Genomic DNA, 17273 nt, shown 5'->3' on the forward strand with positions numbered 1-17273 from the left:
TGTTACAGTGCATCTTATCAAAGTCTGGGTCCTGTATGTGTTAAATACAGTGGTCCTCATAGATTATTGTATCTGTTACCAACTAATGCCATTTGGAGCAGTTTTTTGAAATGGATTGCAGGGCATCAAGAACAATGGCGAAAGGAATGCGTTGCAGGTTCAGGGTCTTGCCATAAATCTGCTTTTGCTGTAATACTTTTATTTTGTACATTGTGTGTTGTTATCAATTTGAAATTTACTGTCCCCCTCCCCTCCCACGGTCCCGTGAGATGCGGTATTTCCATCAACTTTGAAACTGTTATTCTTTCACATATTTTTAACACGCTGATCAAAAAATAATCAGAAGGGCAAATGTTCTTACAGATAGGTAACTGTATTTCCATGGTAACTTAGGAATTTCTGTCTCTAAAAATACCATCTGGCTGGAGACACAAATTGGACCTTTGTGCTGTAAGCAGTGGCCTAAAGCTAGCTTCTGTGCCTTTGCTATTTTGATCCTGAATAAATGTAAAGGGATACATCAGTTTCATAAAATGAATTAGTTCCAGGTAGGACACCTGTTCTGAATCCCCTAACTTTTTTGTGGCTTCACATATGCATTGTTTTTAAAAAACAACAAAACTCCCTTACTTTTGCTTGCTGGCACAAAATTTAAGGCTGTGATTTTGAAAAAAAAAATACATGTGCATATCAGTAACTCACTGGGTAGGTCTAGGTCTCACTGTGCTGCAGACTAAGAGTAAAGCTGACTGCATTAGAAGCCCTATCGGATACACAAAGTACAGAAATTTGCAATAACAAACTGAATTTTATGCAGTCTTTCTGGGAATGGTCAGATGTACAGTTATACAGTTCTAAAGAGATACTGGGACTTATTATCAGAAGCATGTGTTTATTGATCCAGTAAAACTATTTAATCCCTCTCTGGCTTATTTGCATGAAGTGAACCTCAATGATTTTCCCCTGAATGTGATAACTTACTGTAATTTGACTTCACTTTGTTGCAGGTTATGAATGGACAGATGAAACAGTTATCACAGCACAGCTGATCTAATATAATTCATCCCATCCATGCCTTCTAAATCTGTGCATCTGTTTCATCTGTCCACATCCTTTGGTGCAGTAAATTTTTAGTAAACATTTCTTGATGAATTGTTTGTTTTGTTTTAAAAGCTGTTTTTAAATCCTTTAAACTAATCCAACCTTTTTAAAAACTTGACATATTAGAGTTTTTGATAATTTTTAATTCTTGTAGTTCTAGTGTTTATAATAATTAGAGCACAATTAGAAATGGTAAGACTACTTTTTTTTTAGTAGTGTGCTTTCTAGAGGGGTTAAAAATTGTGGCCAGATTGACTAGGACTGTTATAGATGCATGTCTTGAGTCCATTTGGGTAATGGGGTGGCAGCTCTCATTTTTAAAAATAAATTGGTTTTGGCCCACATGGTTGTGGAGAAAGGCAAAGAGGTGGAGGAACGCAAGTGTCCCACTTGTAACTAGTTCAGTGATATTTGGGATGCTGCACAGACAAAAGCTCTGAGAGTGAATAACTCACTTTAGAATTAAAAACAAACTAAAGTGAAAGCTACGCTTGGGTAGAGGGACCAGCCAACACTACCTAAGCACCCATTGTATATGTTTCTAGGTTCCTTGCTGCCATGGCACATCATGGCTGTGCCTGGGTGGGGTTGGCAGAGCTCTTTATGTACATAGTCCTTTGCCCCAGAGGTGAAGGTGAAGTACCCCTTCTCCAGGATGCACTTCGGCCTACCTGAAGGAAGGGTGAGACAGCCTGTGGAGCAGGAAGGCCTACTCCTCTCAAAGGGGAGTCAGTGTCTCTGTAGTCCAACAGATGGTTCTTCTGCCGGTAACCTCTGTCACTTGCCCTAGATGGGGATCCTGGCCATAATGTGGTGCTCTGCGCCTGGAGTGGCTCAGTTTCTAAAGTGAATTTATGAACCCATGGTGCTATGATGGAGGCCCAGTAACTAATGTCCATGATGGTGATTAAGAAGCATAGAAATACGTAGTTATTGCTCAGACTGACTTATTTAATATCTGCACGTGATGTGGCCCTTTTGATCTAGGCTAGCATTTTTTCCTGTGATTTTTTTTCCTCCCTGCCTTTCATTTGAAAATCGTATCTGTTGTGAGATGGTTTAACGTGAAAGCTCATTTTATGCCCTTGGTCGAATATAAATTTAGTCTACTAGCATTTTCTTTCCTGCATCACTATACTCACCAGTTTTATACACACTGGAAAGACTGAATATAGAAGGTGGAACTGAAGAAGGACAATTTTTTGCCTGGAAGCTTGTTCAGCATCCTTCCCACCCATACAGTTGGTCCAACAAAAAGTACCTCTTGTATATATCCTGGACCATCGTGGCCCTACGGAATATAGAAGTCAGTTCTCTGTATTTACTGGTTAGCGAAATAATATAGTTGGAATGTGGGAATATCAGATTTTTTAAGGGCCTAAATGTAGTGTGTGAGCCTGTGTTTGAGATCTAGGAAATAAGGGGTATATTGCAGAATCTCCAAATCCTGTTGTTTTAATAGTGTTTCGGTGATGAATGAAGTAGTGCTTAATTAAGATTCATACCTCCATTGCATTTTTAATCCAAAGATTATTAAAAAAACCCAAAAAAACTTTACAAATTATTATTAATAAAACATTGAGATATATAACCTTTTATTTTTTATGAGTTGGTTATGGAAAGTGGCAATGGACTGAGTTAAAAATGTCAGGATCAGTTAGCGGGGGGACAGAGTGGTGTGTGTTGAGTACCTCCCACCCTAATGAACTACAGTAATTGTCAGGTTGCGAGGAGATGCTCCAGCAATCTGCTCTGCAAGCTATTTAAATTGTCAAGGCTTTTTCCAAATGGGTCTGGTCAATTTTCCTTTGAATTGGGTAAACAGGAAAGCAGATCAGGTTTATAATTTCTATTAATTATTTGTATTATAATAGTATCAAGAGGGCTCACCTTAGATTAGAACTGCATTGTGCTTTGCAAGAGAGAGTTCCCTGCCTTAAAATGCTTATAGGCTGAATGGATAAGACTGAGAAATTAGTTGAAGGGAAACAGGAGTACAGTGAGGTGAGGTCACACATCAGGTCAGTCAGTGGCTGAGCTGAGAAAAGAACCCAGCTCTCCAGTTCCCTGTCTGAAATTGTTTTCATTGGACCTTATAGTAACAAGTGTCTAATGATGTGAGCTCTTGCTCATGACAGTTTATGCATCTCTGGTTCAGTTAGCCTATAAGGCTCATCTCTACTCTGCCATCTACCTGACTTGAGACTAACACATCTAACTACCACTCTCTGTAACAGGTGTATTCTTTTTTGCTTTCCTGGTTCTTGGGGGATGGTCACCTTGAATGAATTCTGGCAGCTTGAGAAATGTCTGCTTAAATAAATGGGTTAAAAGTAAGTTCAGATACTACACCTCTGCTGCAGTTCCTGGTATTATAATCAATCATGTTTCCTTATGATTTCCTCTTCTATGGATGTGGAAAAAGCCAGTGCCAATTGATGAAAGGGATCAAGGCCTTAGTCTTCCAAACATTTATCCACTTGCTTAATGTTAAACGTGTGAAAAGTTTTATTGGAGTCAGTTCATTAAGTATATGGATAATTGTTTGCAGGATTGGGGCCTAACTAACCCTACAGTAGGAATCTGTGCAGCTGATGAGTATGTCCAATCCAAGCAACCACTTTATAAAGAGAGAGGAAATAATGTTTTCTTCTAGCTTATTTCATTATTACTGTAATATTGGATGTTACCTGTAACAGTAGAGAAGGGGAAAACTGAAGCAGAAGCTTACATTTTTAACTGACGGTGTCCCATTTAACATGCTTTTTACTTGAATGCTGTTTCAGTGAATTGCTGTATTTCCTGTACTGTCTTTTTTAATATGCTCAACTCTGTTTTGAGATATACTGTAAGGAACTTGGAACTGGGAAAGCATTCCAGAGTTGCTTGGAGGTGGATTGCATTTAGGTATACTGCTGTTGGTGATCACTCAGTACTGACTGGAGGAAGAGTTGATAGCTTTGTTCAGATTATTGAAGTCAGCTAATATTGTAGGTGATTTCGGCATCAGGTTCTTAGGGTACCTATACACATGATGGACCTCTGCTCTGACACATGCTAATTAGCATGTGTCAGAGCAGACTCAACTGAGTCTGCTGGAGTGTGCTAATTAGAATGTTCCAGCAGCCTTTGCATCATGTGTATTCAGCATCTCTGTGTTTCAGAATAGTGGTGGGGGCGCTTTTAACTAAATTCATCAAACAAGATTTAGTTAAAGTACCCCTGCCGCCATTTTGTAGCTTGGGATGCTGAGTACACGCAGTGCTGTGGGTGCTGTGGCTCTGAGAGCCACTCTAAAGTGCTTCTGCCCCCCTCTACCCTGGAGCATATGTATAGATGCCCTTAATGTCCCATGCAGAGCAGTTCATTAAATATAGATAACTCAGCAGGGAAATAATTTAAGGAAGCAAAACATGAAAAAAAAGAACAGGATAACCAGGGGTGCTCAACCTCCAGGCTGTGGGCCAAATGTGGCCTGCAGAGCCATAATATCTGGCTTGTGGGGCTCGTCTGGGTTCCAGGAGTTTGGCAGCAGGGAAGTGGTGGTAAGTATATAGTCACCCTCTCCCCTGCTGCTAAATTCCCAAACCCCAAGCACCACAGCCGGATTGAGGCTGGGACATGCCCGCACCTGGTGCAGTGGGGCCAGGCTGCAACCCTCTCCCTTGCTCTTCCCCCCTCCCCCACCATGAGGCTAGGTTGGGGCTGGGTCAACACCCCCCACCAGGGCCAGGTAGTATACTGCTGAGACCGCCCTGGGCACTGGATTGGGACCATTAGCTGGATCTGGTCTGTGGACTTACCTGGATACTGCCCATCTGGCCCACTGGCCAAAAATGCTGAGCACCACTGGGATAAACATTTAGAAACTTCGGATTTTCTGATGCAGCCTGATACCATGCCTGTGCAGTGGAAACCCAGTAAGATGAGAGATTCACTAACATGGTCAGCTTGTTCTGGAAATGGTGGTGGGTTTTGGCATGTAATCCAGTTGACATTAAAATTTCATAGTCATTTGTCTTTTCAGCTATCTACAGTGTTTTGTTCAGCTGGAAATAAATGTTAAGAGGGATATGTATATGCATAGTCTGTTGCCTGCAGAGGGGGGATGCTGTGAGGACTAACAAAGAGACAGGAAAAGTTGGAGATAATGCGTCAAAGGCCTTCACATCTGAATAGTGAAAGTGGCCAAAATCACTTCAAATCTGCTAGTGCAGGATTTGTACTTGAACATCCATCTTGCATGTTAAGGGTCTAGTTCCATATCCCAAATTATGTGCTTATCCAAGGCTTTTATTAGCTTCAGTGGGTATGTCCACATGAAACGCTAACTGCGAAGTAACCTAATTCTACTGTGCAGTGCTGTGCAGGGCAAAAAACATGCTAATATGCTACTGTGCAGTAGTATTAGGCTACTGCACAGTTAGCATCACTAAAAAACCATGTGCTGGTGCTACTGCAGAGAAGCACCAGTTACTGTGCACTGATTTAGTATTAGATTATACAAGTAATAAACCTAATGCACAGTGACTACAACATGTTAATGAATGTGTAGACGCACCCAGTGGCGAGTCGGTGGCAACTGACATTTCCTAAGGAACACAAGGTTACCCTTTTTTCTCACAGAAGGGCTTTTTTCTCCCCATGTCTGTGCAACCTGTCTTTAAAACCTACCAAAGGCCTCCTCTTTTGTAGGGTATAACCAAAGATCTTCACTTATTGTCATTTCTGTCAGAAGAGCACTGCTTTCTCTGTACTAGATTTTCATCTGTATTACATTGGCCCCTCTCTGCAGCTGTTCTCTTTAGTATGTAACAGCAGAGCTGGATAGATTATTATGTCCAGCTGTGTACAGACCTTAACTCTTCTGTTTCTGCTTCATTCTCCAGGAATGCTGACAGAGGGCTGGCACTTGGCTCCGTCTCGTTCTCAAGGGGCTACATCCTGTCATGTCCTTTTAATGAACAGCAGGGATAACCTAACAAAGCATTTTCATTCTCTTGTGAGGCTGCTTTGATGCATACAGCATGCTCCCGTGTCCAGCAAGTGCCATCAGTTGAGGAAAAGTGCCCTTTGTCTTGTTTTGCCATTAAGTCAAATGAAAAGCAGTTTGGCTCAGTCCAGTTTGGCCTCCTTGATGCACGCTGTTTACTTGCTTGTAATCCTTCACAGTGCTAATCCTGTGTCTGTATGACACATAATAACAAAAATTATGGACAACTATCTGGAAACTTACCAATGATCCAAAAAACAACATTACAGTGTCTTAAGAAATCAGGTCACACATAAGCTTATTGAAAATGGTAGAGCACCAAATAGGTGACCCAAGGTTTGAAATAAGAGAAAAGAAGACCAGGTTGTTCATCACTTTGGGACACATTTTACAATGAATGAGTTAACAGTTACAATAAACACTCTTAAGGAAAGCAGAGCTTAGGGCCTTGATGATATTTGCACCAAACAAACATTAAAGAAGATCATCAGTTTCAAATGTGGGGCTAATCCACCAATATTATGAACTACTGTATTTTCAATTTATTTGGCAGCTGAATACACATGCCTGGCTTGGGAAAGATAGATACATGTAAAGAAACGGGATACTGTGTTGAATAAAAGTTGCAGGTGCATTACTGGATGCCTTAAGCAAGGGGTGCTCATCCCCTGGCTTGCAAGTCAGATCTGATCTGCAGCCTGTGTCATCGCTGGCCTACCATCAAACTTCTGGACCCATGGTGATCCCTGGACTGTGTGTACTGGGTCAGGTGCCTTATGGCAGTGCCCAAGGCTGGGTGGAGCTGGTGCCAGGCCCTAGGGCCCAATACTAGTGTAGGGGCCTGGGAGGGGACAGTACCAGCTCCTTCAGGGCCCGATTCCAGTGCAGGAGGGGGTGGCTTACTGGGGCTCTGGGGCCTGATCCTGGCACACAGGGTCTTATCTGGCCCACAGACTGACCCTGGGACTCATGTGGGCTACAAGGCCAAAAGGCTGAGAACTACTGCCTTAAACCAACTACATAGCCACATTGTAGCTCCCAGTAGACTTAGAATTACAAAAAAGTCTTCTCTCTACAATGCACCCACTGGATGAAACACCTACAGCTACATGAATAAAAATGTAGAAATCGTGACTAGAGATGACCCAGAAGGGATTTAGGATGACTGTTGAAACTGCTGAACATCGCCTTGCAGGTGAAGAGCTTGATTAGCCAACATGAAGAAGCCTGAATTGCTTTAGAACAATTGTTGGTAGTATTAACCATAACATGCCACTGTGAATACTCCAAAGAAGCAAACACCATGTGTGAATGTGGAGGAAACGTCCAGATTATTGAACATTTGCTGGCCTCCCCATGTATGGGGGAACCATGAATCCATGAGGACTGCACTAAGGCTACAGACTGAGCAATAACATATACCTGTCTTTCGACTCCAAATTTGAACTTGATGACAGGACACGAGGAGGAGAAGAAGAACTGCCCCTATCTCCGAGAACCATCTGGAGCAGTGGGAATTGTGCTGGGGTTTTTTGCTGGCCATGTAGCTGTTTGCTTTTCTCTTAGCTTAGCTGTCAGGGTAACTACAGTCTAGTGCTTAAAATAGTGACTCTCCCCTTTCTTAGCATAAAGACAGGTGGTCTTCAATCCAAATGCTCGAATGTATGACAGAAGGTTTGGTCCTGTCTGTGTTCCTGAAAAGATCCTTTGTTAGTTTGTAATGAGAACAGATGTTTCCTGCATTTTTTCCCCTTTCTCTCCTGATTTTTATATCTTTTTGCAACTCTCTTTTTAAAAAAAATTATTTTCATGCTGTTAGGTTATATGTCTGCCTGGGTTAGGCTAGGGATGTCAACCATTAAACATTTAATTGTTTAACCTTTCACATACTGATAATACCTTTCCGGTTATCATTAGCGGGGGGGGAGCAGTCCAGCAGGGAAGGGAAGCAGCTCGGTGCCCCTGAAGGCTGCAGGGCAGGCAGGAGAGAGGGAGGACTGTTACTTAGACAGGAAGGAGGGAGCCACAAGGAGCCTGATTCTTCCTGTGGCAGTACAGCCCCAGCCCCTTAACATCTGATCCAAGGTGCATGTGCACCTACCGCTGGCAGTGAGCCAGGCCAGGGATCAGTAGACCCTGATGCAGCCACTTGCAGCTTCCTGGCTGCCTGCGACAGCTGGCCCGAGCTCTAGGGAGGCCTGTGCTGCCTGTCATGTCAGGAAGCAGGGAGGCTGCAAGCAGTTGAACTGGAGTCTGCAGAGCCCCAGCCTGGCTCATTGCCAGCACTGGGTACACACATGCCTTGGAGTGGACAGTGGGGAAACAGCTGGGACTGTGCTGCCATAAGAAGGATTGGAGCCCTCGCAGTTTCCCCTTCATCCTCCACGAGGTGCACATGCACCACCTACCTGCAATGAGCCAGTCCTGGGCTTTGCAGACCCCTGTGTGGCTGCTTGCAGCCCTGGTCCCTGGGCAGCTGTGTGCTGGCAGCAGCAGCAGGTAAGGAGCTTTTCCAGCCTGCTGCTGCCACTGATGTCTGACTGTTGGGGTTGGGGCTCCAGGCAGTAGTGAGCCCTTCCACAGTCTCATAAAGCCCTGGGTGGCAGCAGCAGGCAGGGAACTTTCCCAGCCTGCTGCTGCTGCCTGGAGAATGAGTGAGTACAGGTTGTGGCTGGGCCTTGGTAGATGTGTATTATTGGCTAACTGTTTAATCGCTAGCATTAGGGGAGTTTAAATGGGTAATTAATCATTACAGCCAGTCCTAGACTTACAATGTTTCAAGTTACAAGGTTTCACACTTACAACATTTAGAAATTGACACCCTATTTCAACTTTCTGACGTCAGTTTCAACTTTACAACGCTTGATCTGATACAGTGCCATGCCAGTGAACAAGTTTGCTGCATTGTCCATCTCCTTGGAGAACATTTGTCCAAACTTCCTTGAACACTTTATTTAAGAAAGCAGACAAGACTCCAGAAAAACCTGCAGCCAAGAGTCCTTAGAAGAGTCCTGCCAAGAGCCCTTCAAAAAGTCCAGCAAAGCCACCTCAAGTCCTTCCAAATCAATATGATTGCTATTTACAGTATAAATACATTAATGTAGCTATGTTACTCATCTATAATTGATTCAGTACAAAATTCTTCATTATTTTTGGTGAAAATAGGGTATTGGGCTTTGGTTCAGGAACCAATCCCCCATTTATAACATTGTTTCCTATGGGAAAATCGGTTTCAAGTTATAACGTTTTGACTTAAGATGTGGTTTTCAGGAACCAATTGTGTTGTAAATCTGAGGACTGTCTGTACTTACATTCCTAGGTTGGGCAGAAAGTGAAAGTGAAAGTGAAGGTTGCTATCGGTTGCTGTTGAAAATGAAGACTGTTGTTGTCTAAGTGCTGCAGTATTTCCTTGTGTGCAGTAACTCTAAATTACATCACATTTTGTTCCTGTCTTTCAAAGCCTTCATGTAGTCCTGTTGATGAATTGAAAATTTGGTTAACACTGTAATAATTAATTGTGAATACACACAAAGTTTGTTTGGCTTCATAAACATTTTGTTGGAGGACTAAGTGACTTGATAGTTTGTTAATGGAATTATAGGGCTGTTCCCTTCAAGGTTACTAGATCTGGACACCTCAGGTTAGATTAGAAACTGTTTGGGGCAGGCACAGTCTTGTATAATGCCCAGCATTATATGATCTTTGTCCATGACTGGACATTTTAGAGGGTGTATCTATAAAAGTAGTTGACCCAAAGTTGGTTCTGGTTGATAGTTGTCCTGTGGCTTGTGTTAGTCAAGATCCCAGCCAACAAATGTTTACATTTTAAAAGCCATCACTACTGATGCAACTGATGCATTTGTTGGTAGTTGGAGCAGACAGGTCTAAGATGCAGAGGATGGACTACTGCCTCCCCTTAAGAGGTGTTCTGGGGTAGGGCTGAGGCACAGTGGTGGGAAATGTGAGGAAGCTGAATGATAGAGCTGATCTGTGGATAAATGAGGGCTCAAGTGCTATAAGCCAGAAATCTTTCACCTATCATCAACTCTTAAGTTCACATGAAGTATAAAAATAGAAGGTCACATTTCATAGAATCATAAAAAGTGAGAGTCGGAAGGGACCTCAGCAGATCATCCAGTCTAACCTTCTGCTCAAACAGGACTATCCCCAATTAAATCATTCCATGATTTTTGCTGAGTTGGGCCTTAAAACCCTCAAAATCAGAGATTCCACCACCTCTCTGGGTGAATGTTTCACCACCCTCCTAGCAAGAGAGTTTTTCTTACGATCCCACCTTGCTGCAACCTGAGACTTGCTTCTTGTTCTGTTGTTTGCCACCACTGAAAACAGTGTAGCTCCATCCTCTTTGGAACCCCCCTTCAGGTAGTTGAAGGCTGCTATCAAATCCCCCCTCAGTCTTCTCTTCTGCAGACTAAATAAGCCTAGTTCCCCCAGCCTCTCCTCAGAAGTCATATGCTCCAGCCCCCTAACCATTTTCATTGCCCTCCACTGGACTCTCTCCAACTTGTCCACATCCTTTCTGTAGTGGGGGGCCCAAAAACTGGACATGGTACTCCAGATACTTCCTCACCAGTGCTGAATAGAGGGGAATAATCACTCCCTGTATCTGCTGGCAATGCTTTTACTAATGCAGGAGAGCTTTGAAAATTCTGAGATGAAAGCATGTTAAGGAATGAGCTGTTGCAGGGGGTTTCAATGTTTTTTTAACAAGTGTACCCTTTCTGATGGCAGTGACCACGTGCGTCCACCCAGGGAACTGCCGCAGCCCACTTCCCCATGACCAGTCATATGTGTGGCTCTGAGGGCTGCTGACAGGCCTCGTGCCTGGCCAATTGTGTGCAGCCCATCAGCAGCCCACGGAGCTGCTGGCTGGGTGGTGCCTGTGAGGCCTGCAGAGGGGTACTGCTACCTTTGGCCCCCCGGGAGGTGACTGCATGGGGTAGTGGGTGGCGTTGGTGGCTGCTGTATGTGAGGCCCCCTGCCCCACGTCTGTCTGCAGAGGGGTGCTGCTGTCCTTGCCCCCCCGCCCTGTTCCGTCCCACCCCATCTGTGTGTACCCCCTATCACCTTTGCAAGTGCCCCTAGGGGTATGTGTGTCCCTGGTTGACAACTCCTGAGCTATTGTATTACAAACCCAGAATGGTATGTCAGGGAAAAGATTTTTCTGTAGTTTGGATTTATGACTTCAAACTTTTTTTTTTAAACTTCAGATCAGCTGGAGCGTGTGTTCTTGCGCCTTGGCCATGCAGAAACGGATGAACAGTTACAGAATATTATATCCAAATTCCTACCGCCTGTCCTACTCAAACTGTCCAGTACGCAGGAAGGAGTGCGAAAAAAGGTAAGGGGACAGTTTTTGTTGTGATTTATGAATTCTTTTGGTCATGGGAAATGCAGACGTTTATTCACTGATTTGCTATTACTGAATGCTTTCCTTAAGCAAAACCCGTCTGTCTATGAAACATTGATATATGTATGAGGTAATGAATGCAGCTTACTCCTATTTCCTGTCAGATCTTGGGACTTGCAGTTGTTACTAATATTAGGATCATTGGAAAGTAGGACTGGAAGGGACTTAATGAAGTCATCTAGTCCAGCCCCCTGCTCAAGACAGCATCATCCCTGACTAAATTATGCCAGCCAAGTGTCTGTCTTGAAAATTTCCCAAGATGGAGATTCCGCAATTTCTCTAGGGAGCCTCTTCCAATGCTTAACTAGCCGTGTAGTCAGCAAGTTCCTCCTCATCTACAACCTAAATTTCCTCTACTCCAGTTTGAGGCCATTGCTCCTAGTTCTGTCCCCTGCAGCCACAGAGAAAAACCCATCTCCATCTTCTCTGTAATCACCTTTCAGGTATTTGAAGACTGTAAACAAATCCCCCCCTCCAATCTTCTCTTCTGCTGAGTAAATAACCCTAGTTTTTTCAGCCTTTCCAAATAAGTCTTGATCCCTAGGTCTCTGATCATACTTTTTGCTCTCCCTGGACTCTTTCTAATCTTTCCCCAGCCGCCTTGAAGTGTGGGGCCCAAAACTGTGGACACAGTACTCCAGGTGAGATTTCATCAGTGCTGAACAGAGCAGTACGAGTCTATGAGCTCTTATTAAATCCCTCCCTATTTTGTCTTTTGATCCAGAAGATCCCTTGTGTAGTGCAAGCACTGGATTTTAGAATACCAATTGACTGGACCATCTCTGAGGCTTTTTTTAATCCCTCTGATTTCCCATGTTTTAAAAAAATCGTATAAATGGGGAAGGTTAACAAATCCTACTAATGGGGACACTGCTGTGCCGTTAGTGCCAGAAGATGCTAGTGTTCAGAGCCATATTTTCAAATAAGCTAGTCTCCTCTAAGCACCAAGATCTAGTCCCAGCTGTGGGTGCTAAGATGTATATCATTGCCAACATGGTGAATGAGTCATCTTTTGATTCTACAGGATTTCATAGACATTAGGGCTGGAAGGGACCTCGGGAGATCATCGAGTCCAGACTCCTGCCCAAAGGGCAGGAAGTCAGCTGGGGTCATAGGATCCCAGCAAGATAAGCATCCAATTTACTCTTGAAGGTGTTCAATGTAGGCGCTTGAACCACCTCCGCTGGCAGACTGTTCCAGACCTTGGGGGCTCGGACAGTAAAGAAATTCTTCCTTATGTCCAGCCTGAAACGGATGTGTGATGTCAAGTACACATAGCTCACATTCACTTGCTGTGAGCATACTAGTTCAGGGCTGTCCAGCAGACAGCCCTGGGGGTTCATGTGCCCACAGTAAGTTAATCTGAGGCCCCTGGGCTCCCCCTGGTCACCCCTTCCTCTTGTCACTCCAGCTGCTGCAGCTAGAGTCTCTAGGTTCCCCCTCCCTCCTCTGGCTTCCACTTCCTGTCCCCATGGGATAGCATGGTGTGGCCCAGGGCTCCTGTAGGGTACGCTGCAATAGGGGAGCCTACATCTGGGGAACTGAGTGTGTCGTTGGGACATCTGCGTAGCTGGCATCCCAGGGAACCTATGGCTTGTACTGTTGTGGCTCAGGGGGCGTGTGGCTCCCACCTACACAGAAATTGGACAGCACTCAGGAAAAGGACAAAAATTTAAAGCTTTTAAAAATTCCATAAATTGCATAACATTTCATAGGAGACTTCCTTGAATCTCAGAACAGTATCTCTGTGTGTATATAGGCCTAGCATTAAACAAGTACGTGTTTTGTAAAACAGAACATGGCTCAGCTTTTCCTTTTCTGATTTATTGACACCATACTTTTTCTCTCCTGCAATATGGCACCATGAATACCAAGAGCAGGTCACTTTCTTTTGCTTCTAGATGTTTTTAGGTCAGCTCTCGCTGTTTTGAATTTTGTTCTTGACCAGTAAATGAAGGATAATACAGTATTTCGCTTTTATAATTTCAAATCTGAATGTGTAGCTCACTTTATTAATTTTTTAAAAATATTACTATTAAAAAATAAGCAATTCAAGGTTATAACCTTAAAATGTGCAAGAAAATCGTTCTGAATTATCCACTAGATAAGCATTTCTCAGCCTGTGGGTTGCAAGAATATGTGAAAGGGTCGTGAACAAACTTAAAAAATGGATCAACAGTCTTTAAATGTGAATTCTCCTTTGAAGGGGAAAAAAGGTGGGAAACTGTGGCTTTTCCCTTGCAGGCTGTCAGAGTTCCAGCCTGCGAGGGACTGCTGGGGGCTTCCCATACTCCCCCCCACACCCCTTGCTCACACACTGTGGGGTTGGGGCCTGTAGGTGGAGGGGCAGGGTGTTGGAAATGAGGGGCACTGGGTTGGGGCTGGCCATTGATATTTATAAATGGGTCCTGGTACAAAAAAGTTTGAGAACCACCGCACTAGACTACTGCTAACTTGGCCTTTGTACAGCAGAGATCATCCCCTTCTGTTCAGGTCCATCTGTATTCAGGAAAGCACTTAAAACCCCTTCAAGTCAATGGGAATTAAGCACAAGTTCAACGTTACATAGATGCCTGATGGCTCACTGGATTTGGGGCTTTGGAGAACAAAAGTCAATCAGGCAGATGCAGATGAATGGAATCACAAAAGGGCTGAATCCTTCATTCCTCCATTAACTAACTATGCCAGTAAGACTCCTTGGTGTGGATGGAGTTATAGTGACACCAAAGAAGTGCTGCTGGTCTAGTACATCTTGGTTCAGAAACCTATATAAATTATAGCAGCACAAGACAACTTTATACCGTTAGATCTACATCTCTCCTGGGGCTTTTACTAGTTTAAATCCGTTGGCAAAAAATTGTGGCTCTAATGAACATACTGGCAAAACTTAAACGTAGATTATCCCTGGAGTGTCTAGTACTTGCCTTAGTATTATTCTGATGTTATAAAAGCTTAAGTCTGTGTGTCTATCTGTCTATAGCGCTTTATTCATGCTCTAATTGGGGTGGGGTGGGGGGAGAAGTGGGTGTGCCATAGCATTGGCAATGATGGTGGAACCAGGGGAGGACTGGGCCTGGGCCTGATGTGGTGCGGGGGGAGGAGCGAGCCGGAGCTGGGGGAAAAGCTGGCCCACTGCAGCAGGGTGTGTGTGTGTGTGTGTGGGGGGGGGGAAGCAGGCCCTCCCCAGCCCAAGACAGCAGCTGTGGAGGGAGGGGAGGTGCGAGCCTTCTCCCCCCATCAGGCCTGGGCCCGCTCCTCCCCCCGCGGGCCTCTGTCCATGCTGCTACCCCCATCATTTTTGACAGGCAATTGGTTAGTAGCTTTAGAATTATCCCTAGAGTGTCTAGTACTTACCTTTAGTATAGTTTTAGAAGTATAGCATAGCTGCTGCTTCTAAAAGAACTTGCCTGCCCCACAGAGGTTTACCATGTTTCTTGGCACTTGCCATTCCCTTTGAGCTTCTGCTGTTTATTTCTCCCTCCCTGTGTATCTATTTTCTTGTTGTTTCAACTAGCACATTTCTTCATTGCCCTCACTCCCCTGGTGAATTTTATGATTGCCAAGAAGATGTCATTCTACCATTGCATTGTTCAGATACCACCAAACATACAGAGACCAAGGAAGGAATTTGGGACCAGCTGCTTGCTTTGAAAGTCATATATAATTTCTTAACCATCTTACCCAGAAAAGCTAGACACATTCAGTTAAAATCAAGCCCTGTTGTCTATTACCACCCTGAATGACTTCACCATGTTCCACAAAGTTTATTCTTGTCATTTATGAAGTTAAACTTTTGTTCCCCTGTGTTATTGGTTTTGTGTGTAGTCTTTCTTCCCATGATGTATGATAGCAACAATATGTTTTCAGGACAGAGAGCCACAATAAACTGCTTTAAAGTTTGCTAGATATGTTAATCTTGTTTGGGTATTTGGCTGAGTTGATGTCAGCGTATGGACTTAGATCATCTAAAGTGCACATTATTGTTCCACAATTTAAACTTTTCATGTAACCTCTTGTCTCCGGTATCCTCCATTTTGTTTTTTCTTTCACTCAGAGATAGAAGTCTTCTGTTCTTTGCTCAGAGTGAACTGGTTTCATTTCTGGAAAAGCCATTCTTCCCTTTGTGATGGATCAGTTGTCCCTAGTGGATTGTGTCAGAGATGCATCCTTTGTTTAGCTCTGTTAGAGCACAGACAGAAGTGCAGCTCTCTGCTGTAACTCAGAATGCTTTGCAGGAAGTGTTCTGAGGTACAGTGATCACCTGGTCCAAACAGAATTTCACTGTTGATTCCAGGAGAGAGGGGAATCTATCTTCTGGTTGCCAATTTACAGCTGGTTTACCCTAGCAGTGGTCCTTCCTCCCTGCCAGCCTGTCCCTGTTTTCAGAATGGGAGTGGGGGAAAGGTAACAAAGGGAGTTAATTCTAGGGTTCCCCAGCCGGTGCTGGAGCGTGGGGTGGGTGGATTGGAGCCTCCCTATCTCAAGGGGGTTCCAATCCACCCATCCCACCCTCCAGTGTGGGCTGAAAAAACCCCAGACCCCCTTTCTCCCTCTCATTCTGAAAACAGTAACAGGTGGGGAGGCAGCACAGACAGAAGTTACCAAAGACGCTCTGTCTTGAAATGTCTTCATCTGACCCCTCATGCAGTGGGGGTTCAGACTTTTGCAGGATCAGGCCCTTTTAAAGCACTCTGCAGCCATGCACTTCTGTTTTGTCATGGCTGTAGTGCTTTCAGGGGCCAGATCAGGTGAAAATTTACTTCTGTCTGCATCCTTAGTTGCAGCTTCATAAACTTTGCATTGAGAAGCTACTTCAAGGATGTGGCTGCCTGCTTGATTATTTCTAGTATCTTCCCTGTGTTTTAATTGAGGTCATGCATCTCTTACCGGTCTCTTTTGGATAATTAATACTAAAAGATAGTGACAAAAACAGTAGATTTGCTTCTGTTGTTCTGTATTAGCAGCACTCAGCTCTGTTTTTGTACTGCAGGTAGCAGAGAATAACACATACCATGCTGAAGATGAGAGTAACTGGTAATCACATTTTAAGTAGTGACCTGGCCCCACGTGCAATTAATTAATGGCCTGATAAAATGAGGAATTTTATTCCACAAAGTTATTACATAAAATATGCCTGCATGATGGTTGTGTAATTATTTTGTGGCTGGTTCCTATCATGTCATTAATTGAATGTGTAGCCAGAGCCCAGTCTCAAAAGACTCCCATGTGCTCCAGAGATTGGGAGGCCCCTCAGCTGATGCCTCTCCCAGCTGGGGAATGCACTATGCACAGTTGCACTCCCAACTTGGGAGCCAAGCTTGCTACTTGCTGCTGCAGGGGGAGCCTGGGATCAAGCACAATGGCATCTGATGCAGGATACAATTGTCCCTACTGTCATACACGGGTGGCATGGCAGGAAGTGTAAGTGTTGGGATCCTGCATCAGATCCCATCATGTGCTGACTTTAACTTCTCTCAGGAGCCGGGATAAAAGGAGCACTACCGTGTATAGTGCAAGTTTTGATTTAGCATCTAAAGTTACAACCATTTCAGTTTCCAAACTGACTGAATGCCAGCTTAAAATCCCCAACACAGACCCTCCCATGTGACTCACTCCCACAGTAAGTCTAAATGAGAAGATAGGTTTTGCACCCTGTCATGCATCAACAGGGGCATCACTAACAGATCCAGAGAAGTCTTGCTCCCCCTCTATGTGGCACTGGTCAGGCCACAGCTGGAGTAGTGTGTC

At 44.1% G+C, this 17273-nt stretch overlaps 1 protein-coding gene across 1 annotated transcript in view; it reads left to right on the forward strand.

Moving 5' to 3' along the window:
• Positions 1-9150: 9150 nt before the first annotated feature.
• The window catches only part of KIAA0368 (KIAA0368 ortholog), a 76660-nt gene continuing 68537 nt past the window's right edge, over positions 9151-17273 (forward strand). Inside the window, exons 1-2 of the mRNA XM_019554951.1 lie at positions 9151-9178; positions 11326-11456. Of these exons, the coding sequence (XP_019410496.1) occupies positions 9163-9178; positions 11326-11456 (147 nt within the window). The 5' untranslated portion in view covers positions 9151-9162. The remainder of the gene's footprint in view (positions 9179-11325; positions 11457-17273) is intronic.

The sequence above is a fragment of the Crocodylus porosus genome, unplaced genomic scaffold, assembly GCF_001723895.1.
Source record: "Crocodylus porosus isolate Cpor-Errol unplaced genomic scaffold, CroPor_comp1, whole genome shotgun sequence".
NCBI classification, from domain to species: domain Eukaryota; kingdom Metazoa; phylum Chordata; order Crocodylia; family Crocodylidae; genus Crocodylus; species Crocodylus porosus.